The following is a 25,503-nucleotide window of genomic DNA, read 5'->3' on the forward strand; positions in this document are numbered from 1 at the left end:
AGGCAAAGAATTTGAGAGAGTGAATGTGAAGGTGGCTTTCCAACCTCACGCATAATTCCAATCTCCACAGTTTATTTTTGACCGTCAAAGTGTGCATCAGTCCAACTCCGTCACACGCGCAGATAATGAGGTTTGAAATCAGCACCCACCATCTGGAAACTTAAACCGTACTGTTTGTCTTCCGAGAGATTCAAATATAGCGCACCGTACACCTGCCACACTAGCGTGTGACAGGAGTCATCACATGTTTCATTCGAAGTCAAAGCTAATAATCCTCCGATGTGGTTAGGGAGACACGTAGGCACAGAATGATCATGGGGGAAATATAGACAGCAGCTGAATGACTTTCTGCATATGAATATGAAAAAAAAAACAACCCAAAAAACGTGCAGACGTGTGAACATGTGACTGTGACCCAATAACGTTTCCCCCCCCTCTCTCTTTCCCTTTCTTTCCCTCTGCACAGTGGGACGCCATTAACGAGATGGACGAGTACTTCAGCCCGATCCACACGTACCAGGTGTGTAATGTTCTCAGTGTGCGGGGTTGGGGCGGAGTATTTAATTAGAAATAATTATTATAAGAATACATCACTTTTGGTCCCAGAGAAACGTGGGACGTAAATTAAGTTTAATTTTTAAAACACCAACTGGATAATTAATCACCAACGCTCATTAAATAATGTAAATAAAGGTTACATAGAAATTCCTCCTGGGGAACAAAAGTTGAGACTACTTTGTTTAGTTCTTCATCGAGCTTGTACTACAGTATTTGCGACAGTTGTGGCTTTCAGAGAGTGGGTTTGTTTCTTTACATATGATAGTCTTCAGCTCACATGAACACACGTGGTGTTTGCAATTTATTTCTACAGTAACGGGGGGGGGGGGGGGGGGGTATTTGGTGAGAAATCCCATCTTAACTCCTGGCGCTCGTTTCGCTGCTCTCTTTTGCCATCCGGTAAAATGATGTCACATAGCGGGGCCGTAGCCAGTCTACGACTTTAATTTCCCAACTTGAAACATGATCTCAATCTGATTCCAAAGCTTTCTCCAATAACACTCTGGTGGGGAAAACACTTGATAATTGAGCGATTCATTTAAAAGTGGCAGTCACACACACACACACACACACACACACACACACACACGAATGACTTGAACCAGCCTATAAAAATATCCACCAAGTATCCAAGTGTTGGTTTTTAACTGTAGACATAAACTTCAGCCAAGTAAAAATACATGACCTTGGTGTCGTCATAGCCATGACCCTGACAATAGCCAGGCGTCAGTGGAGTGCTGCAGGGATGTCGTATTTTTGTAGGCCAACCCTGAAGGTAGCATCGCCATGGTTCCCCTCGACTAAAAGCCAATGGGATTGTTCCATGGGATTTTGGACTATTGCAGAAAATAAGCTCTGTGGCAAAACAAAAGTTTATGATACTCGCACGTTTTGTTCAGCGAGATAATCTTCCAGACGAGGGAACCGGGCACGTAACTTGTGTATTCCTAAAATGCTAAAGCAGTGTTACAGATGCTCCGAGGGGTAACGTCCACATAAAATGGAGATAATTCCGTCATTTCCGTAAAGCAGCCAGACAAATGCTGATTGGACTGTGAGTGTCTGCCACCGCGCCGCCTTTTCCTTTGTGGCACTGGGTGGCGTTTGGTCAAACACATGTTGAATTGCTTTACAGCACAAACCAGGAGACACTTTACGATTAGCGATGTCTACCAGTGCAGGTTCATCTTCGTGTCAGCTTAGGCTTCATCATCTGAATACATATTAGCTGTTGTGAGAGCTCCTACCAGCTGCTCTGCTCTTCAAAACAAACAGAGCACCACACAGGAGGAGGAGGAAAGGGGGGGGGGGGGGCACATGACATCTCTCCAAAGAACCTTAGGAGAAAATGAGCCACACATAGCTCCTCTCCATGTTTGTTTGTTTGTATCGGTGATGTACGTCGCTGATTGTAGCGCTTCCTCCGGATCAGGTCTGTAACGTGATGAGCCCCAGCCAGAACAACTGGCTGAGGACGGGCTGGATCCCCCGAGAGGGAGCGAGGAGGATCTACATCGAGGTCAAGTTCACCCTGAGGGACTGCAACAGCATGCCTGGAGTACTGGGCACCTGCAAGGTAAACACTCAGACAGAGAGGGAGAGGGTGGGGAGGCTAGGGGAGCTCTTAAATGTGCATGTTGCTGTTGGAGTATACAGTTAGCGTTTCAATCACAACCTGAGATGAAGTCTTTTTAAACTCTCGCACAGTTCAAAGATTCACGATGACCATAATCTGGAAACTACAGTTTTTTCCTTTTAAAGGACTTTTGTGACTTTACCTCACCGACCTGGTCGAAAGCTGTGTGGGGTGCGCGCGATTACACTTAAGCAGAGCCTCGCAAGTACCTACGTTAGGATTAAATACAGGTTTACAGGTGTTGGGTAACTAATACACAGTGAAAAAGGTTGTGTAACGCCTTCAGTGTCTCCGGCGTGTCCTCAACTGACGTCACTTGAGCCAGCGTCGTGTTGAAGACCACAAGTTTGAAAATGAAAACAGAAAGAAGTCAGCTGACCAGAGATCTGTAGCTCGCTGCTCATCAGCTGCTTGAGGCTAGCAGCTACATTATCTGCTACTAGCATTACACCATATTAGTATTATACTGTATATATATAGATGGGGACTGGGTACTGGGACCCCAAAAATGGCACTCATTCAATTCAATTCAATTCAATTCAATAGGCTTTATTGGCATGACATTTGCTCGCCCAGCAAATGAGCCAAAAACGTTCTCCCACTTCCTGGTTTGCCTCTGTGCCTCTTGGAAAGTCTGATGCATTTACATCTTTTCAGCGTCTGCGTCTCAAACCACCACCTCCCAAAACCACCACCCGAGGTCCGTCTGTAATGCTTCCCAGTTGCATTTACGCTTTTTGATATTGGGAGTGCTGGTGTAAATTGGTCCAGTAATGTAATTATTGGTTTTGTAACACAATGCACACACATGCAGTACTCATACTACCCTTGTTTGCTCTACAGGAAACCTTCAACCTGTACTACTACGAGTCCGACAGAGCGGTAGGCTCTTCCATACGGGAGAACCAGTTCATTAAGATCGACACCATTGCCGCAGACGAGAGCTTCACGGGGGTGGACCTGGGAGTCCGCAGACTGAAACTCAACACTGAGGTATGAGCAACAGCGCTAAAGGACGGCACTGATTGACACAACAGGTGAACGCCGGTCCGGGATCTGTGAAGCAATATGTCACTTTGGATCGTCAAGTTCATTCAGATTCGGAGCACGTACGTCCTCCGCAGGAGTTCGAGAGACGCTGGAAGCATCCACAGCCCCGGAGAGTTCTGCTGCGGAGAGTTTCTGTTGTGCGCTTGGTTCTGCAGATCTGTAAAAGAAAACAAACAGCAGGGCTCAGCGCGGCATCATGGGAAATACTTTGATATTGATAACGGCTTCAAATTTGATACTGGATAGCGGAGCTACTCTTTTATTGACACCTTACATTGTTTCGCAGATGGAGATATGAACAACACAGTATAATTCATTGCACACTGTCTTACACAGTCACTCTGAGTTAGCTACAGGAAACACAAACACATGAATTAGGCTGTGGTTTATCTGGTACAGTGGCTTTGCCAGTAACCCTTTACTCTTTTCCTCTTTTGTTCTTCCTGTGGTGCAGAAGGGGGAACGTTCTGACAACGCTACGGATATACTGCTTATAGAGCCTTTCAGTGCAGACGCCATGATTACGTCACGGTGCTAGCTGGAGCCAAACACGAATCACCTCGGAGTAGTCGGCTACATAACCTCCCGAACATATCATGTCGCTGTGTTGTTGGCTGCCAGAATGGAAGGAGTAATGGTTCCAAATAGAAATGTTATCACGCACGAGCTGCCACTGCCAGTCAAAAGAATGTCGAAAGGATTTGACCGAGGCATTCGTCAAAAAACGCTTGTGTTTTGTAGCTCACACTTCATATCAGTCAAAGTTAAATAAAGTGTTGTCTGTTGTAGGTGTGGATACCGTTATGGCCGTTACGGCCTGAGACAAAACTCGTCAGTTAAATCTTCAAGTCTCGTAGGCCTTCATGACCATTCAGGACAGAGTTATAGGCATGTAAAGACTTATACGCCCTCAGTTTCTTTTTACTGTACACGCTTGGTTTCTCTGTCAGGGAGGTGTAGCGCTAAATGTACGGCCATTCCGCCGGAGGTAATCCTGTCAGATCGTCCATCCACGTGAGCGAGCGTGGGCGGGTTGGTCAGTCTGGCCCCGCTGGTTCATGTTCACAAAAACTCCTTTTCTCTTCAGCCATTGTTAAAAAACAAGCCAACAAAACTTGCTAGCTAGCGTTAGCTAACGCGTTAGCTAACGTCATTCTGCCTCCACCTAAGCTCCGCCCCCACAAAAAAACATAATATTTGCTAACTGAAAATCACTACTTTTACATGACAACTACCGTAGCACACAGAACTTCTTGTTATAGCTGTAGTTTTGTAGAATTGTAACGTTATTAAGGCTTGTTTTTAAAGGATAAAGATGGCGTTTTTCAATTTCAACAGATTCTGAGGAAAAGACCAAAAACGACGTGTCAGTCCGTCTCTCTCACAGTCTGTGGCTCTAAACCCCCCCCTCTGAACGCATAAAAATTTAAAAACTGCAAAAAAAAAATCTTCAAACAGAATGGCACAATGTTTGTTTTTTTGCAAAGTTTACTCAAACAGGAGGATATAGTGGGTGAATTTTAGCAGGAGATTAATACATATTTGGTGCACTGTTGAGTGTTTAAGACAGCAGGACAGTGTGTGTGTGTGTAGGAAGGAGTCCAAATAAACTACAGTCTGTGTGTTCATGGTATTGAAGGACCATGTCGCAGTAGCTTCTCCAGACTGTTCAGGTGCAGTTTCTCTGCAGACATTTGTCAGTAAAACAATGTCAGTGGCTTTAGATTGAATTTCAAAAACAACAGTTGGAGTTGCATTGCTACTTTCAGTGTCGCATTACACCCAATCGATACAGAAGATCCCAGCCCACCCAGCTGCAACCAGCTGCAGGTGTCCGCGCACATTGCCATGCACCTATCACATAGCTTACATCTCGAGGCTGTTCTTTTCCTTGTTGCTCTCCTGATGGAAGTCTATATGTTAGGATGGTAGTGGTGTTGATTTTTACAGCTATTTTCTGTTCTATTTCATTTCAAATTATTATCATGTAGCATGTTTTACCTAAAAAATACATTTGATAAAAATGTGATTTTAGTGAACATTTCATACATCTTTAAGGCTGACTTATCTAGCCTTATTTTACATGCTTATTTCTTTTATTTCTTTTAATCTTATCTCACCACGTTTGTTCATTCTTTCCCTCTGGTGGTCCCTGCAAATGATGACAGTCCTCACAGTGAAAATGTGAAAGAATGATCAAATTCAGTTTCTGGGGGATTAGATATTCACCTGTGCTGCACCTTTACTATATTACACACTATTATACGCTCACATTCTTTCAGCTTTCAGTTCATCAAGCAATATCACCAGCACTGTGTCATTTAGGAACAAGGAACTGTACGATATTCCCAAGGAACATTCGCATTCAAAGAGCTGAGACCACACAGTGTGTCTCCCAACCCTCAAATGTAAGCACACATTGCAGGGAAGGAAAATGCCTGAGGCAACTTGTTGATTGTTATTACAGAACATATGCTTAATTCTTGGCATTTACACGAAATAGCAACAAAAACATCCCCATAATAGCCCACAACAATCTGCAAAACTCATAATTAGCTGTCTAATTAGCACGCAGTGTTGATGCATCAGGAGCTTGGTGAGTCAGTCTGCAAAGTCTTTTTAATCCATGCCGTCAGTTTGTGAACAAAGCTACTAACTGAGCAGCAGTAATCCTTTAAAACAACCAACACATGAAAACATACTAGATCTGTGCGTCTCTCTCCTCTTTCACACTTTCAGAAATACAAAATCCATCCCATGGCGTGCTCTAGCGAGGAAACCAAAGGTCGGCCTGTTTCTTTCCTTCCTGCCGCTTGTGGCATCTCGTTAGAAAGCAAACAGGACAGACCATAATGGCGCAAAATACAATAGAGCTATAGGGGTAGCAGGTGCTTTGCTTGTACTTTAAAGCCAGGTCACACTAGCAATTAAAACGATGACATTTTGCACCGATCACTTCATTCCAATGAATTTGCTGTGAAAGGAAATCCCTGCGTTTTCTTCGCAAGTTCAACTTTGGTGGAGTTTGACCTCCGAATTTGCGTTGTCGACCAACAGTAAGCTATTTTGACAGTTCTGACCACAGACTGTATCTAAAGATGGCCGACGCGTCTCCACCACAGACTGTATGTAAAGATGGCCGACGCGTCTCCACCACAGCCTGTATATAAAGATGGCCGACACATCTCCACCGTAGACTGTATATAAAGATGGCCGACGCGTCTCCACCACAGACTGTATATAAAGATGGCCGACGCGTCTCCACTTCCGCTGCCATCTTGCGCTGGTGGCGTCATTTGGAGCCAGAGTCCGCTCAGTGGTGTCAATCAGAGCTGTCAATCATTACATCTCAAACTTATCAGAAAAACAAACACCTGCGTGATGAGAACTACCTAAAATGATAGAAACCACCTTTGGGAAATTTGTCGTGTGACTTTTTTAGTTTGGCCCATGTCCCATCAGCTAACATGAAGGGGGCGGGGCTTATGAGAGCAGGCAGCCACCGGGGGGGGGGGGGGTATGTCGCGTTAGCGACTGAGCTAAGATAAAGTGCTAACGAGTTTGCTAACTGACTGTTAGGATGCTCATTAGCTCAGAGAGTTTTATTTCCCCTCTTCAATAACTTTTTATTGAACAAAATGGGGTACAATGGTGAACAAAATGACAGTGACTAGCCCAGCTGGCTAGCGAGGTAGCTTGCCAGCTACAGCAGTTCTAGGCCTGAGAGTATAGTCATTACCAAGGTTTTAGGACCAAATATTTCACCAATACGCACAGATTAATTTTGCTGTTCCACTTCTCCGGTGTGACCAGGACTTACGTCAGCCCGTCAGATAGTTTAAGCAGCAAATAGATCTTACGACAGCTCAGTTTAGTGGGACTGTAACTGTAAATTCAGTCTTGTTTCCTGAAAGTAAGATGTTGGCTGGGACAATACGGAGATAATAAACAACAAACAATATTTCCTAATTTGTCATATTTGTGACATTTCCTGTCTTTTTGTTTTTTGTTCAGTATCTGGTAGTTTATTGTCTTATTACAGAAAATGCAGCTTTTGACATCAATCACAAAATATGACATGCTGCATGTACCGTGATGGACGCACAGAAGAGCTGCCTGATGGCCATTAATGAGTTACAGGTAGTTGTTAAAATGGCAATTCGAAACAACTCGACTAGTTCCTACTCTCATCTGTGACCCTGTTAGATGTTAACACGTCTTACAGCCTTCAAAAAGAAAAAAGCTGTCCTCATACTTTCATATGCTTTCACGACAAACTTTAAAAAAATAAAAATAAATGTTTCGAATCAGTTCCCGGGTGTTAACAAGATAGTCAACTGTGATTTGATACGTTATGAAAAACAAGCGTATAAAAATGTAAAAAAAACAAAAAACATCCATGGTTCCAGGTTTGTTGTTGGAAGCGGAGCAGTTGATTAATGACTGCTGCCAAGGCACAACACCAAACACCAGTCCAGAGATTCAATTAAGGCTGCGTTCACGCTGTTCCACCTGTTTTTGCTCAGGAGCCGCTGCGGCAGCCACTGTTCGAGCTTTTAGTATGAAAAAGTGGCAGAACCTTCCAAACTATACTAAGTTGCCTTGTAAATCCAATAAAATACACAGAGGCGTCGTAAATATGCAATATGCCGCATATAATGTATCCTGTGTACTGTGTACAGTACCGAAAGTGTACTTCCTATAAGTACATTTTCTAAAGTCGCTACAGGCACTGATCATTGATCATTAGTCACTAAAGTGTCGTTTAACGGGCAGTCGCCCTACGCCTCAGGGCGGTGCTTCCCCTTTTTGCATTGCGACAACCTCAAAGTGAAGCGTTGCCCTGTTGTCACGAATCATGAGCTGTTCCCCCACTGAACATTTAAATAATTCTTACAAAAAGGGAAATCCATCCATCCAGTATTTCACAAGAAAAGCATCAATTGCAGGCCCGAACATCTTTTCTCAGTCATCTTCTCGCTAAGAGTAACGGGGCGATTTTCTGCCAAAGTTGTTATTAGCCACTACTAGCATAACACACCTGAATCTCTGGCTGAACTGCAGGCGGTCGGGTTGCATTGTGAGTGTGGTGAATAAAAAAGAAAAAAGAGAAGATGATGTCGATTTTGGTACTTTTTAAAACTGTCCATCCTGAGTCTGGAAAATGTAGGGGCGCAATGCTACATACAAGTTTTGTTGTCTCTCCTATCCTTTTAAGTCTCTCACGACCCCTTAGATTACGGTGACTAGACGGCCCGGTTTGTCCGGGATTGTCCAGGTTTCAAGCTGGGTGTCCCGAGCCCCGACTGTCATAGGCAAGCGTCGTGGGCTATTACAGAACCTATCAGTCTGCTAACGGTTAGCTGTCCTGCTGTCTTTTCTAAAGAGCTCCTTCGAAAATGCTGCTTTCAAGGCATCCATGGGGTTGAGAGGTGCGCTCAGTAGGTGTGCTGAAATAATTGTCCCCCGTCCTGATGAAGAAAAAGTGCGTGCATAGGCGTGATACACATCTAACTTACAGTAAAAAGAGTACACGCCCAAAACAGGGGGACACATTCATATTAATAATATATTCTATTTTCTATTTGTTGTATTGTTTATTTTGACCCTCTCACCTGAAGCGGGTCAAACCCTTCTCCTCTCCTCCCAGGTGCGAGGTGTGGGCCCTCTGAACAGACGAGGCTTCTACCTGGCCTTCCAGGACATCGGCGCCTGCATCGCCCTCACCTCTGTGCGCGTTTACTACAAGCGCTGCGTGGGTGTCAGCCGCAACCTAGCGGTGTTCACCGACGTGGTGACGGGCGCCGACTCGTCCTCTCTGGTGGAGGTCAGGGGTCAGTGTGTGGATCACGCCGAGGAGAGGGACACGCCCAAGATGTACTGCAGCGCTGAGGGGGAGTGGCTGGTGCCCATTGGGAGGTGTGTGTGCTCCGCCGGATTCGAAGAACACAGAGACTCCTGCGTGGGTAAGTGGGCTCAGCGTGCTGTCGTGTTCTAACCTGTTTGGTGCGGTTCCAAAGAATTTGAACTGAATTGGTTTGGTTTGCGGTTTGTTAGGCTCATGTGAACGTCGTCATTCTAACTGGTGCAGAACAAAGGACCCCACAAGACAAGCAAGAGTGTGGGAAGTGATTTCTTAAGTGGTATATATAAACTATATGAAAAACTAAGCATGGCATACGATCAGTGAGGGGATTTTTTTTCCTGATCTGTCATAAGTGAAAAGGGGTTAAAACAGAAGTGTGTTGTGCTTGTGACCTACTGCATGTATTTTGGCAGGTCCTCATTAAAAGTGAGTGACACGTAGAGACACACAGTTACTATCACCCGACCCAACCCCCCCATATAAATACTGCGGAAGTATCAAAAGTCCACGGAGAAATGGACGCAGCCCGTATTCAGACACTGTGCCTTTAAACAAGCCATTAGGACTTCTGGGGGGGGGGGGGGGGGGCTGAGGGGAGATACACAAGGACTTTTTTTTCAACTGTAAATCATGCAAAGCTGCTCTAGTGGAGTCCCAGAATAAGAATATAGAGCTGGAAATGAGCAGAATATGGGAGCTTTTATAAAAAAAATTAAAAAAAACTTAGCTGAGCATAAAGTCACCTGTGTACCTGTACAAAATGAAAATAGACATTCATTCAACAGGTGCTCGCCTTGCTAATGTATAATGCAACAAAAAAAAAAAAGAAAAGAAAAAGAGAGAGAAAGAAAGGAGACGGTGGATGGAGAGATGAAGGGTGAACTTGTCCGTCCTCTCTCCCTACGTGCTTCAGCCTCCCCTTCACCCAGAGCAAGTACTCTGCCTTGTGCTGACATTTTTACACCCGGTATTTGCTGATAACACAAAACTATCTAGCGAAATTAGGCAGGCTTCTTGCAACACATACTTCTGCGGACATTCCGTATCATAGCAACCAAAGCGTCTCAGCAAAAAAACAAAACAAAAAAAACAAAACACTGCGCCTCCAAAGCGCTCTCAAACGTTTTGGCCTTTGGTGGACACAAGCCCTAAGGGTCTGTCTGTCTGTGCTAATGGAAAGAGTCTAAATGAAAGCTGTGGAACTGTCGACGGGAGGTGGGAGGCCCTGATGAATATGAAGTTGGCCTGAAGTATCCATGATAGAAACTGAGAAAGCTATTGACAAAGCGAATCTTTTCAGAGTGCATTATCTGTGCATATCTGAATAATGCATTTGTATTCAGTGCACCCCCAGTCAGACAAAAATGTTTTCAGGACTTTCACACACCCCGAGAGGCAAATCACCAAAACGGTCCAGTGAACGAGTTACCTGTCTGACCATGTGACTCCGTATTTACATCTCAGGTCCACTTGTAAAAAAAAAAAAAAATAAATAAAAAACGGAAGCCATGAATACATTTGTTTATCTTTGGTCCAGACCAGTGAGCTGAATTCCAGGTATGAATGCAACCGAAGACAGATCTGTTCTGCTGAAGATGCTGCAAAATACCGGTTCCTCTTATCAAGTCTACCGCTGTTCGTTTCTACCAAGGAAAAGTCATTTCCCCTCAACAAAATCATGTAGGCATCAGAGTTGCCCATTTATTGAAGTTTCCCCTGAGCTCGGCAGAAATGCGGAGGGTGTTAAAACGCCCTTGGAAGCAACGCGTGGATTCGGAAAGGTTCTAACCTTTCTAGTGAATCAAAAAAGTCCGTTTGAAGCTCTGGCTGTGGATCATGTAAAAAAAGCAGCAACAAAAAAAACACAACTAAATAAATAAAAATGTGAGTGAGGAAGAGTTCAAGGTCAGGTCAAAATCTTTTTCTGGTTAGATGCTGAGAAACTGAAGTTTCTTCCCTCATCAGCCGTCGATGATGAATAATAAGTGAGACGTTTGAGATGCAAAGATTCTTGATCCTCTCTTGTTTTCCTTTAAACCACCTCCTTTTTTGTCTTTTTTGATTTGTATTTTGTGGGGGGGGGGGGGGTTGATAAGCTGACCTCGCGCGGAGACCTGTGCATATTTCAGGTTGCCATGGGTTACAGTAATTAAAACCTATTAATCACAGAGCGATGGATAATTAAACGCTAAAAGCAGTTTGTCAGCCAAACGAGGCGAACGAGACACGCAACACCGGTTCGCTCGCACACCCCCCCAACACCTACACACACACTCAAACACACACGCACACACACACACACACACTCACAAATCTCTGTTGTGTCTTACCAATTCGAGGCCAGCGGCAAACACCCTCCCGGTTCGACACAGCGAGAGCTCCTCGTGTGTTTAAAAGCGTAGGAAGTGGAGTGTGTGTGTGTGTGTGTCTGTATGTCCGGTTCTAAGGGCCACTTACAGATTTTCTATAATTAGTTGCAGGCAATTAGCATTAGCGCAGAAATGCAAAACAGAGCCCATAAAGAAAGCCGAGAAAAGGGTGGAAGGAGAAAGAGAAAAAAAACACCTCAAGTCACGTTTTGTTTATAGATCTGATTTTATCCACTTTTCAAGGCTGATTTGAATGCAACACACTGATGTAAGATATCTGAGGTTACAGAGATAGGATCTTTTAAGAGGAGGGGGGGGGGAATAGAATTTGTTTGTTTTGTGATAATCCTCAGCTGGAGGTCATGTTTTTTTTTTTTTTTTTTTTTTTTACCACGTATTTTATTTACCATTACATCACGGCAGCCGGAGCACAAAGTGGATTTGCAGAGAGGAAGGAGAGAGAGAGAGAGAGAGAAAAAAAATAGAGCTCTTCAATATATCCTCCTCTGACGTCTTGTCTCTTCTGGCACCAAACTGGGTCGCCGTGCTAATTCACCCTCGCCAAAGCCAGCCACAGTCACGCACACACGAGACCAGACAAGATGCAGAGAGGAGGGGAGGGCACGAGATGGTGAAAGGAAGGCGGCTTAAGTGGCGAAGGCTTGTATGTGTGTGTGTGCAGGGAGAAGGGTGGGGTGGGGGGGGGTAAATCAGACATGAATGTGCGTGAATATGTGTGTGTACATGAGCGTGCTTAAGTGGTTCTCCCCTGACAAAGGTGCAGAGCTTTGGCTGAGAGCACGGCATGGTGTGTGTGTGTGTGTGTGTGTGTGTGAGCACAGGGTTGCGTGACATGCCGTTAAAAGTGTCACAGGGAGGGAAGCAATGAAAGACGAAGGAGAAAAGAGAGCAGGGTGGAGGCAGAAAGACTGGTGGAGTGGTTGACTGGACCCCTCGTCCACTTGAGTTTACATCAAAACACTGAGTCTGTGTGTGTGTGTGTGTGTGTGTGTGTGTTTGTGCATACATGTGTGCAGGTGTGTATTGTATCTGCATGTGTGTGTGCGTGCCTCCTGGTGCCAGTGAAGAATGGGCTAAAGTGCCCCATACAGTGAGAGCGATCGAGGACACACTGATATGAGACACACACACTTAGGCTGGTCACATCTACTCAGCTCAGCCGGGCCCATCCAAGCCTGACACACACACACACACACACACACGGAGGAGAGAGAGGGGTGGATGCGTACTCACACATGTGGGTTAGCTCACTCCTTTGCTCAGTCAATGGACCACAGCCTGTCCTCCTCCTCCTCCTCCTCCTCCTCCTCCTCTGTGAACTGCGCTGTGCCTCTGATACTTTCATGTGATTCATGGTTGAGTTTGTAGGAAATAAACACAATCCAGCAACTAGAATAGAAACACACACACTGACTTGGAACTATTACATCTAAAACAATCACATTAATTAGCCCCTTTACATGCAGTTTTGCCCCCCCCACACGTCCGTGAAGTACCTTTAAGGTGGTTCAAATCATCGCTCCATCAGCACCACATCTTTACTGAAGCTATACTGCCGCCACATGAGTATAATTAAAGTCATCATTCCACCAAATAGACATAAATAAGTAACAGTCAGAGCTGAAGTTCAGAAATGACACAACCGCCATCACAGTTTTTGATTTTTTAGGTGGAGAGTCATTTAAAAAAAAAAGAAATTGTTAAATTTGTGCGGGTGGAGACATCAAGAAGAATTGTGGCAGTGAACGCAGACAGATGAGCAAATGGTCACTTTGCTTTGAAATGAAAAATGACAAAAAAAAATCGGAACGGAACGTACCCACAGCATTCACCTACGCCATACAGCTTTATATTTAAGCACGAGTGTTTTCATCATGGTCACTGTCCACACTGGCGTGGCCTTCATTTGTTGACAATATTGTACAGACTTTACAAAAAAAAGTTTTTTTAAGGGAATAAAAGTCATGTTGCTCACCGTATATTGTCACGGCCTCGTGAGGCTTGTTTGATCCCTTTTTTGTCGACATGAAATCGCGACCGGAGCAAATAATGCGATTTAGGAATTTGCCGTGTCAGTCAGAGCCAACTGTACGAAAGAAAGGTTATTTCTGGAGTCTGATAGCATTCGGATGCGAAAGGATTATCTTATGCTCCATAGTGTTTTGACTGTAGTACCTTTTTTTTTTTTTTTTTTTTAATTCAGGCTTCTGGTATTTTTGGATGGGCAACAATGGGATGAAATAATCACGTTAGCGAGAATATCTTTCTGATGTGGATATATGTCATAGAGTGGCAATGGAAGAACATAAAGTGATCCAGTTGATGAGCAATGCAGTGCGAGAACCCTTTACTGATCCCCCAGGGGGGACATTAAAACAATAACATGACATGTCATTCTTAGATCATAATCAAAAATCTGCTGATCCAAGACTGGAGGGACGTTCCCGTCATTCTGTTTTAGCCATGAAATGATGCGTGGGTGTGTGTGTGTGTGTGTGTGTGTGTGCAGTCCTGGCAGGTCTTTGTCATTCGTCACTTTCCCCCTCTTAAGCAGACAACCATTATAGGTTCCTCCAGTCACTGAGGGATTGTGGGATTGTTCAGAGCCTCTTTGACTCTCCTGTAAGCACAACTCTCATCCCTGTCAGTCAGAGGGAGGGGGGGGGGGGGGGGTGTGAAATGAAAGAATCCCAAAACACAAAGACAGAGATTACGAAACAAAGTCAAATGAGAGAGGGGAAGAGGAAAGGTGCGACACCTACAGTAATGTGATCGTTATCTGTCAGCGTGGCAGTGTGGAGAAACATCAGAGGGCGGCAGCAGCAGGCGACGAGGAGGATTTAATATTCCTCTATTATATATTTATCTCATCTCACACACAGAGGAGCTGAGGTCCTTCCTTTGACCTGTCAGCCCCCCCCCCCCCCCCTCCCCCCCCACCCTCCCATGGCCATCTCTGACAGAGGGGAAGCACCCTCGTTGGCCCTGGGTCCTTAAGGTGAAAACAGCTGACACTCAACTGTTTAGGAGAGGTTGGACCAGCGTAATGGCTTCCTTATATACTGTATGAAAGACCAATATTGTTTTTTTTTAAGAAATATTGGATATCGGATAATGTCCCTTGAAAAGAGTCCCTTTCTTCTTGAAAGCTGCTAAAAATGTTCCGGACATTTCATTTAATCTTTAGTAAATTCTAATGTGAATATCGAAAGTAGCTAATATATCCAGAAGCATCCCAACTACTGCTGAAAAGTGAATGAATCAGTCAATTAATGAAAATGAATCGACAGCTATTTCAATAAACAAAATAATTGTAGTAGCTTTTCTCTGTTTCATGTGATTGGAAGTTGCAAAGTTTTGAAATTGGACCCTTGGTCAGACAAAAGAAGCAGCTGGGTGAAAGTGGTTAAGCCGTGAAAGCATTTGAAGTGTCCGCTGGAGTTGGAGCACTGAAAGGGTTTAAAGGGACTTGTATTTGCATCCAAACTGTAAGCATTAAAAGGAGGAGTTGGATGTCATTTGGACTGTCAACGGTCGGAGAGGGGGAGGTGAGACCAATTCAATCAAAGCACTGAAATCATTTGAAGTGTATAAGTGTATTGGATGAAAGCAGTTGCACTGGAGAATCACAACACTCGTTGGTGAGGGGAGAAAGTGCTGTTTCAGAGGCTATTCCATCCTGACTGGTCAAACCCCCCCCCCCTCCCAAGATGGTCCGAGTTCCCCCCACCACACTTTCTCAAAATCATAACGCAAGTTAGACATTATGATGATCTGGACCATGACTACCCCTGCTGTATACCATATTAATATATACTGTATGTTAAAGTCATAGTTCTGTGTTTCTTATTTCTAACATACCTTTGTTTTTGCTTTTTTTGGGGGGGGGGGGGGGGCGTGACAGAGCACCACGTGTAGCTGCTACGTCTCCCAGCGCAGTCCCACCATGATATTCCTCCGATGCTGCAAAGTTCCTAATGAAGATGCAGTTAAGTGATTTGGGGGAACAGATGATTTGGCGAGAACTTCATTATTCTCCGGCTCACGACCACTTGAGTGGAACACGATATTCATAATTGCTGTCAGAATCAACTTGTGGCGGCCCGCGATTGAGAACGTATCAGGAGCTCAAATTGAAACTGTCTCCAGAGAGAGAGAGAGATGGGGGGGGGGGGGTACGGAGCGATCAAATTAGTTCCATCCTCCTGGCGGATTGTAAACAACTGCTGATCAACAACATTGTTACTGTTTGGAGGCAAATGACACAGAGGCTGAGAAACACACCCCCACACTCACAGCCTCGGGGCAGGGAAGCTGTCCAGTGTGAGCGCGCACACACACACACACACACACGACTTTATACTGAGCGAACACACAAACTCACACGCTCAAATTTTAATCCTCTAATACCATTTCACCAGAGGTTTGTATCACCGTCATTTGAACTCTGAGGAAGGTAATCATTTTTTTCTCTTTAAAGGAAAACTGGGTTTTATTACAACTTGGGTCTTGGGCCCCCATTTCTGTTGGTTATGATAGTACTGGACAAAACAAAACATATTTGGAAAATATGCGTGCGTCCATTTTTTTGGCATCCTCACTCTTAGTGGTCTAGATCGGTACTCGCAAACCGGAGCCGGTCCACAGAACACGCGCTGCCAAAGAAACACGGGGCCTCGATTCACAAACGAATGCCTTACGCCGATGCAGCACGGTGATTGGCTAATTTAAACGTCTCAAAATGAGGATGTTCATCTTGCGAATGTTTCCTCACAAGCTGATAAGTTCCCCACCCTGTTCGTACTGTAGGCTACACACACACACACACACACACACAGTGCAGTTATAATGTAACCAAACTGATGTGGCCAAACAAAAACTTTACAAAACCACAAACAGCCATCACAGCTGCCGCCGCTGCATGCTGTGCATTGGGAGACTAGGCATTAGGAATGTGTGTGTGTGTGTGTGTGTGTGTGTCCAAATGTGTGGGTCTCATTAAACGTGTACGTAGTGTACATCTGTTTGTGAGAGCGTCGAGTGCCGAGGGATTTGTTGTTGCTGTGCCAAGACTAATTAGTCTTTTTGTGTGTCTGGTTGGTCCTCGTTGATGGATGACCAGTGATTTTGATTGGACAGTGAGGAGAGGGGGATAGAAGAGAGAGACAGGAGGAGGGAGGGAAAGAAAAGAAAAGAAAACGGGGGATGGAACGAGATGAGGAAAAGAGGGAATAAGATAAGAGCAGAGGAGGGAGGGAGGAGAGGAAAGAGGAGAGGAAGAAAGACTGGAGGAGAGGAGATGGTGTTATTAAACATTTTAATGCTGTTAAGCCATCATGACTGAGCGTGTGTGTGTGTGTGCGTGCGTGCGTGCGTGCGTGTGTGTGTGTGTGTGTGTGAGAGAGAGAGAGAGAGAGTGAGCGGGCGATAACAGAATGAATCATATCTCAGCCAGACACAGCACTGTTGTGTCGCTCAAACTTCCCTCCAATCTTTGTTGTGATTGGCCGAAGCCCTATCTCCACAGCAGGTGCAAAGGGCTACACATCAGTGCACAAAGCAACTTTGCTGACACACACACACACACACACACACACACTTGCATACCCATGTTGCCAGCTACACAAAGACACACTCTCACAAACAAATCCTCTTATGTGCAGTCCATATGAATGCTTAATTCAGGAATGAAGACAAACGGACAAAAGGCCCGAGAGCTGCCGGGTAAATTATTGATTGAGTGTGCGCCACCCTTGGCCCGCAGTAGCCACCCATGTCCCGGTCCCAGTGTCTAAGAGCTATTAGTGCTGACAGTAAAGAGACAGGCAACATGATAGCAGATCACTGAGAAGCTGGCAGCCTCCGTCTGAAGGGACTGCGGGACTTCTTCAAATGATTTTCTGCCCTGACTTCTTGTTGAGTTAAACTGATGTGCACACAGGGCGCTGTCATTTACTTCTCCGCCCTTCCAGGCCTCCACTGAAGGGAGCGCAGTTTGTATGGACGTGGATGGTTGAATGTATGTGTGTGGCATGAATTGTAATGACGTTGGGGGGGGGGGGGGGGGGGGGGGGGCGGGGGGTTGTTGGTAGGGAGGCTAAATATGTCACTTGATGCCTTGGATAAACAAAACTGACACTACAGAAATATTGCGAGTTTATGCTATGTAATTTGTCATTTCTTATTGAAAACCAGAGTGTGCACTAATGCAGTCTGGTAAAATGTCAGTGGAACATTTAATTGGCACTCATTTTCTGAGCCAACTGATGAGTCAAACACTTTATCTTGGAAATGCTACAGTACGTTGTTATTTGTCGAAAAGCTTCTGCTGCATCCTGGGCCGGCGCAACCTGCGAGGGGGCCAGGGGGCAAGCTTGAGCTGTGGGCACCTAGTGGCTTCTCTTGTTCCTGCCACTGTCTGTCCTTTGTAAGGCTTGTGATACTATGATACCATATTAAAAGCAACAATGCGTTAGTCCACCTCTCAATCCTCCCTGACCGCCGTACCCTCACTCTCGACCCCCTACTGAGGACGTACGTCTTTCAAAATGGGTTTCAAAAACAGTATATAGTTTCATTTTTTGAAAGACTCAGTAACTCCCTAAAAGTGCTGGCCAAAAGTGCTGATTTTTTTTTTTTTCACAAACGTCTTTGTAACAAGAATAAGTAAATAATTGTTGGGAACTATTTTCAGCGGCGGATTAATCCACATTTGCTGCTCTAGTGAGTATTTGGGGCAGCAGGACGGGTGTATGTGGGACTGAGTCCAAATAAATTACAGTGCGTGTGTGTGTGTGTGTGTGTTCATGATAATAATCACCCAGTGTAACAGTGTGGCTTCATGTGGTTTTAATAGTTTTTGGACAACAACGGAGAAGAATAAACAAAAAAGTCAGTTTGAGCAATTTGACTAAACAGAAATGCACCATTTCTGAATAACATCGACTGGAAAAATTACGGTCTGGTTAAGGATTTGGAGCTGCCGTAACACCCTTATCATTTCAGTTTATAGAGTTCTTTAGTGGGACATATAATATCAAACATTTGGTATAATGTGCAATAATATCATTTGCAATCAATCAAAAAACTACAAACTAACAGCCACAAATTGAACTTGGGGCCTTTGGGTCCCCTGCGGGTCTGGGACACAGTTGGTAATTCATTTTGACGTGAGAAGAAACACAAAACTTTTTTTGTCAGCTCACATGAAATGCTTCGTTGGTGAAATTGCCTGCAATATTAGTGACATTTTAGTCATAATTTGATAGGATTTCATCAACGATTAACACCCGCTTTGAGCATTTGTAGTAGTGTGTTTGTTTCTTGTATTTATTACATTGTGAAACCCATATCTAAAGCTTTAAATGGCCCGTTTACTGCTGAATTATTCATGTTGCAGTCGGAGATGAGAATGTAAAGAAAAGAAAAACATTAATACAGTGTCCCTTTAATGTTAGGATTAATGCTAGGGTAAGGTTTCTTAATCAGCATTATTACCGTAAAATCTCAAATACTCAAATCAAACTCAAATGTATTACCAAAGTGCAAGTGGCCGGGGCCTTTAATTACCTCACCTGCAGATGGTACCAGGCCTTTATTTGAAGCAGGCTTGTATTAGAGGCAGGACTTTATTTATAATTCCCTCTGTTTGATAAGCATATTTGCTTATATGTTAGTATATGAATTGTTGTCTGATCTGCGCTAGTTTTCCCTGTTAACTTGTTTTTCCTGCACTATGCTGTTAATACAAGTGCAACACTTCCACTTCAAATTAAAAGCCTTCTGGCATTTCAGTGGACAGAATCCCTTTGTTTCCTCACAAGGCTTTTATTTTGGAACATCGGCAGGACCTTGTTGTTGAGATTGCAGTGCAGTGAGGTCCCTTACTCAAATGTAGCTATTGTCATCGTGTAGTACTTGATATGATACAACAAAATACAGTTTGACTGGGACCTTAACACCTACACCCGCGGTGACTGTAATATAACACTTTCGATGCGTAATCCAGACCAACAAAGTGTTGATAGCACAGCATGATAGCATGATGATAGTGTTGAATTTATTAAAGTGATGGGAATGTACATTGTGCTTAATTGGTATGCACGTTGTACAACAGGCACCAGGAGTCTATCCCCCCTTGTTCCCCCCCCCCCCGGCCTGTATTTGGGGCCGGCCTCTATTTGTCCGTAGCGACCACGGCCCCAGCCGTTGTTAAGAGACCCGGCTTTTATTTGACTACCGGCTTTCAGTTCCGAGTGAATGCGGTGGATAAAATCGTATCATTAGACTGCAGATTAGCTTTCTCGATTGTTATTGTGACATGGAAAACTAAACTGTTAATATTATCCCCTACCAGTGACGGAGCGGTCCTGTGCAAAAGCAAGAAAATGAACAAACAAAAAGACCTGGAGCAGTGGGAAAAAAAAAACTCAAGAGTTACAGGCATCATAGGTGAATCGGACCACTCAAGGTGCTGTTGAACCGATTTGATTTAGATGCGTGAATACCCTTCATCTGTTTATTTTGCCTTTGGCGATCTGCATCCTTCATTCCAGCGAGGAATCATTATTTGACCAAACCCGCAGACGCTCATCCCAAAGCACGAGCTCCGGAGTTGTCCTGTGTCTACTTCCCAACCCGAATGGAGACCCCCACCTCGTTATGCGAGCTGCTTGATCAATCACGGAGGACTTTTCCCCTTGTTTTGAATGTTAAGCGCGTGAACCTTTCCGAGATGGATGTGTTGTGACTGGAGCTGCCTGGCAGACCGACTGCGACCATATTAGCGCAGCGTGACTCCTGCCTCTGCGCGGCTCCCCCCCCCCCCCGCACACTTTGTCCTTTTCAGATATATAAATAATCAAAAACAGTTGATTCATTTCCCCTCTGATGCATCGCAGCAACCGCTAATGTTGGAGAAAGAGGAAAGTTTAGCCCTGCGCCCTCCCTCCGTCCCTTCCCTCCCCCCGCCGCCTCTCCCCACGCCTTTCCCCTCTCGCTTCCATTTCCGACACACGCGCCTCACGCTGTCTGATCTTCTCAATCTGCTGCTAATATGCCTTTCAGGATGCCCGTCTTTTATTTTGAGCTACCCTTCCCCTCGACCCTCCTCCACCCCCCCCCCCACCCCCCATCAGACACAGTTTAATGGTGACAGCCATTCAATCGGATAATTAACATCCGTTTAACGCTCATTAACCGGGATGTATTTGTCTCGTTTGATTTGTAATTACCAGGCCTTTTTCACAGGAAAACACTCCGGTAATGTTCCTTTTGTGATGGCTTCATTGATGGAATTGATTTGAACCCAGCAGGGGAGGCCAACAGGGAGGCAAGGAGAGGCAAGAATGTCTACACACTGAAGACATCGATGCCCTACTTGTTGTTTGTCTCAGCTTCTCTCATGACAGCAATACTGACGGCTAGAGACCGGGAGTGTCTGTCCCATGAAATGCAGAACATCTATCTGACCCACCATGTTTCCATGCTAGTTGCTGTTATATTTTAGTGAGCTGTAGCATTAGTTTAAAACCTCTTTATGCTAAATGTTGGGCACGCCAAATGACTGTCCTTGTGAGGGGAAACCCACCAGACATTTATTTACCTCAGATCTGTGGCCCTGCCCGTTCAGCTGTCGACCAAACACCCACTCAGGCGTGCCCGCTCAGAGGCTAGGGGGCTAAAATAGCTCAGTAATAACAATATTAATTCAACTTTGAATTTGAACTTTTTTGAAATTTTTTTAGAAATGCTGCAAAGGCCAACAGTTTTCCTCTCGGTTCACACAGGTTTCCCCAGTAAGGTCAGCTAATTGTGTGATGTGCTGCGATCATGTTGCCATGGGGAAAACCCAGGCGCCCGGTGGGATAAACAAATTCTTCTTTTTTTCACTTGAACAGTTTAAAACTTGCTGTTTTTCTCCAGGTGACTTCTTTTTTTTTTCAATTTCAGTCGGGGCTTTGGTGGCAGGTGGCCTACGGTGGCTGTTTGGTCTTGTTTCCGCTTTAATTCAATAAAACTTCATTTAATAAAGCGCTAAATCATAACAGAAGTTATCTCAGGGCGCTTTTCACAGACCGTACTCTTTAGAATATCAACTTTACAGTCTAATAAATGTCCCCACAGACGCTGCTGACATATTTCTGATGTTTCGTAATTATAAAAACAATCCTATATCTATCTTTAACCTCTTTTCTCATTTTCTAGTCCCATTTCTATCTAGTCTTGTCGTTGATCATTCATGCAGCCATGGATGCACATTTAGTTCAATTAGTTCTCTCTATCAGAAGTGTTAAAGTAAATATACAGTATAGAATACCATAATAATAATAATACAGTTCAGCAGTAGTATTGTGGATGTTTGACCATGGCTTTGTCCTGAATGCTCCCAGAATGCCTTTCTCTAAATGTTTTTTTTTTCCTAGTAATGACTGCAGTGACTTCCTGTGTTGTCCTCTGACCCCAACACAAACAAGCCCCCCCACCCCACCCCACCCCTGAAAGGATCCTTAACCAGCCCCATCCATTCTATCCCCAAGGTCATCAATCTCCACGCACCTGGACACAACGCTGAGTGAATCAGGCCTACCTCCAATTGGAAGGGCGCGCCTTCGTTTAAAGTGCACAGTGGGGTTGAGGCAGAGCGACAATCCAGCTGTTAGTATCTGGACGACGTAAGAGGGAGGGACGATGTGGACGGCGAGTGTCCCATTTCCGCGGCTGATCCCGCTCGTCCATCACTCAGATAGCTTCAGCGGCTCGTTAGTGTCTTCATGTTCTCCCCGGGGGAGGGGGGGGGGGGGGCAGCTAAGGAGCCTTCGGCTAACTTTGTCACTGGATTTTGGAGTACGCTCACTCCCTTACAAGGTCGATGCCACGCAGGGTCTAGGACATCAGGACTGGAGAATGTTCTCGAGGCATGTCTGCTCCCTGTTACTGACTGATGCAGCACAATGGTGGTTTTATTCTGTGTCCACTTCATGAAAGAGTCTTTATATTTCCGGTTCTAAAAACTGCAACTTTCTTTAAAGGTCCCATATTCTGCTCATTTCAGCTCTGTATTTTTATTCTGGGACTCACAGTTGAAAAAAGTCCTTATGTATCTCCTCCTGGCCCTTTCTGCAGCCCCTCAGCCCCATATATGAGACATATTTGTATTATGTCGTACTTGGTCTGGTCTTTTTTTTTTGTTGCCTTTCCTGCCCAGTATTGCTGGCTGCTCTCGTAGCAGACTTGAGAGGCTGCTTTACTGTCAGTTCCACACGCAGAGGCCAAAAATGCTTTAAATATTAAATGGGCTGTCCTGCACGATCATTTCAGGCCAGTATCTCGAGGATTTATGTCCATCTGGACGACTCTCCACCTCAGGATTTAGGATTCAATGCCGGCAGTCAGTGTGCCAATGCAGGAAGTAAGGATGCTGTTTTATGAACTGTAACCACACTCTGCCCCCAACACTAACCACGTGTTTTAGTCTGAAAGATTTAAAATGTCTGAACAAATCAAACGAAGAAATACAATACAAACTGTTATATGTATTCAGTTACTGTGCCATAATTAAAATGGATGGACTAAATGAACACGTGTTAAAACACAAGGGTTTTCCGTGCCACATTAAAATCAAATCACAATAACATAAACCAGTTTAGTTCTGATACTTAATACTATTACCGTACATTTCTAATATGATTGTTTTTTCTCATTGCACTCAGAATTTACATTGTGTATATATATATAGATATATATATATATACACATATAACACAGCCAACCCTCAACCATCAGTAAGTAAGACTGCAGTCTCTTGAATGGACATTTGGGACCCACTTGATCTCGAAACTGCTTGGACTTGGACTCCGACTAGACTTAACGTGGTCTTCACTGCAGCTCTGCTGACAAGTGACTACCGGAACCAGCATCGCCGAAACACCTCAACAACAAAGCGTATATAGAAAACAATGTTAGAACATGTCAAAACTGACTCGCTGAGAAACGCAACCCCCACTGGGAGGCCATTAAGAAATTACAAATGGTGTCAAAAGCATACGACTGTCACAAGGCGCTCATGCATTTCAGCCAGTAAGCCTTCAGTTTGGCACTAGCTTAACAGAATTGATCCACCACTTACTGTCTTTTACTGTTTTGGGGGACTGATCAGGCCGTTTGGACACAAAGGGGGACAGACAGAGACATAACCATTAGACAAACCACCATAACCACGAAACATGCCAGGTAAAGCGCCACCTAATATTAACTAACGAAAAGTAATGAAACCAACGTATCAACTATCCCCATAGTCAAAGTAACAATGATGGAAATCAAACTAGAGAGCGCTGCCTCCCCACCCCCCCGTGGCGTGGGAGGAACATGGTGCCAGTCCAATTTGCAATCAACGCCATTTACGCAGGTCTCAGGTCAGCGGGGACTCCTTTTTGTTTGGCCAGCCGGACAACTCCAGCAGCAAACCCCAGGAAAGGAAACTGAATTAACTTCGCGAGCAATAACTTGAGTCAATAAAACTAACACAGCAAAATTGACAGCGAAAGTGAACCTGATGTGTGCGCCCCAAACAGACAGCTGCGCTAACAAAGCCAAAGAAACGTAAGAAAACTAAGGAAACAAAGAGTTACCAAGAGTTTGTTGATCAGAGTGCGCGGCTGCTGTGGTGTTCTTTCAGCCCTTATTGTTGTTTTTAATGGAGAAATGTGCTTATTGTCTAAATGTATCCTTGAAGCAGAGAGCCGGCTCAGAGCCAAATGTGAGCTTTCACCAGCCCTCCCTCAGTCTCCTCACGTGCGGGACGATGATGTGCTTTCTCCAGCCCCCCCCCCCCCCCCCCTTTTTTTTTTCCTCAAATGTATTTATTTACCCACTTATACAGGGAATAAATCAAGGTCAGCACACAATGCCGCACGGCTATTAAGATTCATTGTAATGCAAATTCTCCTGTAGCGAGTGCACAGCATTGACAGGTGCTGACACATGGGGCAACACGCAAACAGCCACACATGAGCACACACACACACACACACATGCAAAGACACACACACACATTCGCCAACTTACAGATTCTGTAGGCAGTTTAAGAAGTACGTGTCTCATTTCATATTTCGTCACGTTTTGTCTGGAAAGTTCTGCTGGAAATGTGTTTTTGCTACAGGTGGTCCTGCTGTTGAGTCGTTTACTGTGTTGATCTCTTTCATGCTGTTCAAGAGAATTCAAACTTCTGTTAAAACGTTTTGGCCTGCAGTTCCTAAGAACGCCGCTATCTTCAAGCCAGTGACACAGAGATGCGGTGACTTTGCCGGACAAGGAAAAGCGAGCAAGTCTCAAATCGTCTGGAATCGAATGTGTCTCAACCATCGTTGTTGAACATCAATACCTACTGTCAAATGACTGGGACATCTTTCCCATTTCCCAAATTCCGCTGTTTATATTTTTTATACATGCTGCAAGTTGTTTTCTATTTTCTATCTGCTACTCACCGCTTCACTGTATACCCCAAACCCGAGTTACTTACAAAAATAACACAGCCTGTCGAGGTTTTGTGTGTCGGTTAGTTTAAGGCTTAATCTCTATAAACAGATATCTGTAGGCAAAAGGGACAAGACTTTGGTATCGGAAGCCGGTTTCCGTTTTGCAGTCAGAGCACTGTTGACCAATCGCGCGCTTTGGTTGCAAAAGAGTTGCAGAATTCATTGGCGATGTAGCTTTTCATAAGTCTCGGAAACCCTGGAGATCAGCTTTTTCTGAGCTTTTCTTTTTTATTTATCCGCATTCAAATCCCCACCGACGATAGCCGAGTTACTTCCCGAGCTCGATTCCCAGGCCGCCTGATTTAAACACAACTCTTTAGTTGATATTGTGCTCATGGTGCGTCAACAAAGTCCTAAAACTGGTTTTGACAAAGGGCCCCTCTCTGCGAGAGATGAGGTGGTGATGCAATGGCAACTCTTTTGGGGTGACATTTCAAAAATCAAATCAGCAATGAATCAAATTACGTA

The 25,503-nt window shown here is 44.6% G+C and overlaps 1 protein-coding gene across 1 annotated transcript in view; it reads left to right on the top strand.

The window, feature by feature from the left end:
* The window catches only part of epha8 (eph receptor A8), a 101,531-nt gene that overhangs the window by 44,486 nt on the left and 31,542 nt on the right, over positions 1-25,503 (top strand). The window contains exons 3-6 of the mRNA XM_070902052.1: positions 467-520; positions 1,991-2,134; positions 3,038-3,187; positions 8,895-9,210. Of these exons, the coding sequence (XP_070758153.1) occupies positions 467-520; positions 1,991-2,134; positions 3,038-3,187; positions 8,895-9,210 (664 nt within the window). The remainder of the gene's footprint in view (positions 1-466; positions 521-1,990; positions 2,135-3,037; positions 3,188-8,894; positions 9,211-25,503) is intronic.

This window comes from Enoplosus armatus, chromosome 3 (genome assembly GCF_043641665.1).
Source record: "Enoplosus armatus isolate fEnoArm2 chromosome 3, fEnoArm2.hap1, whole genome shotgun sequence".
NCBI classification, from domain to species: Eukaryota; Metazoa; Chordata; class Actinopteri; order Centrarchiformes; family Enoplosidae; genus Enoplosus; species Enoplosus armatus.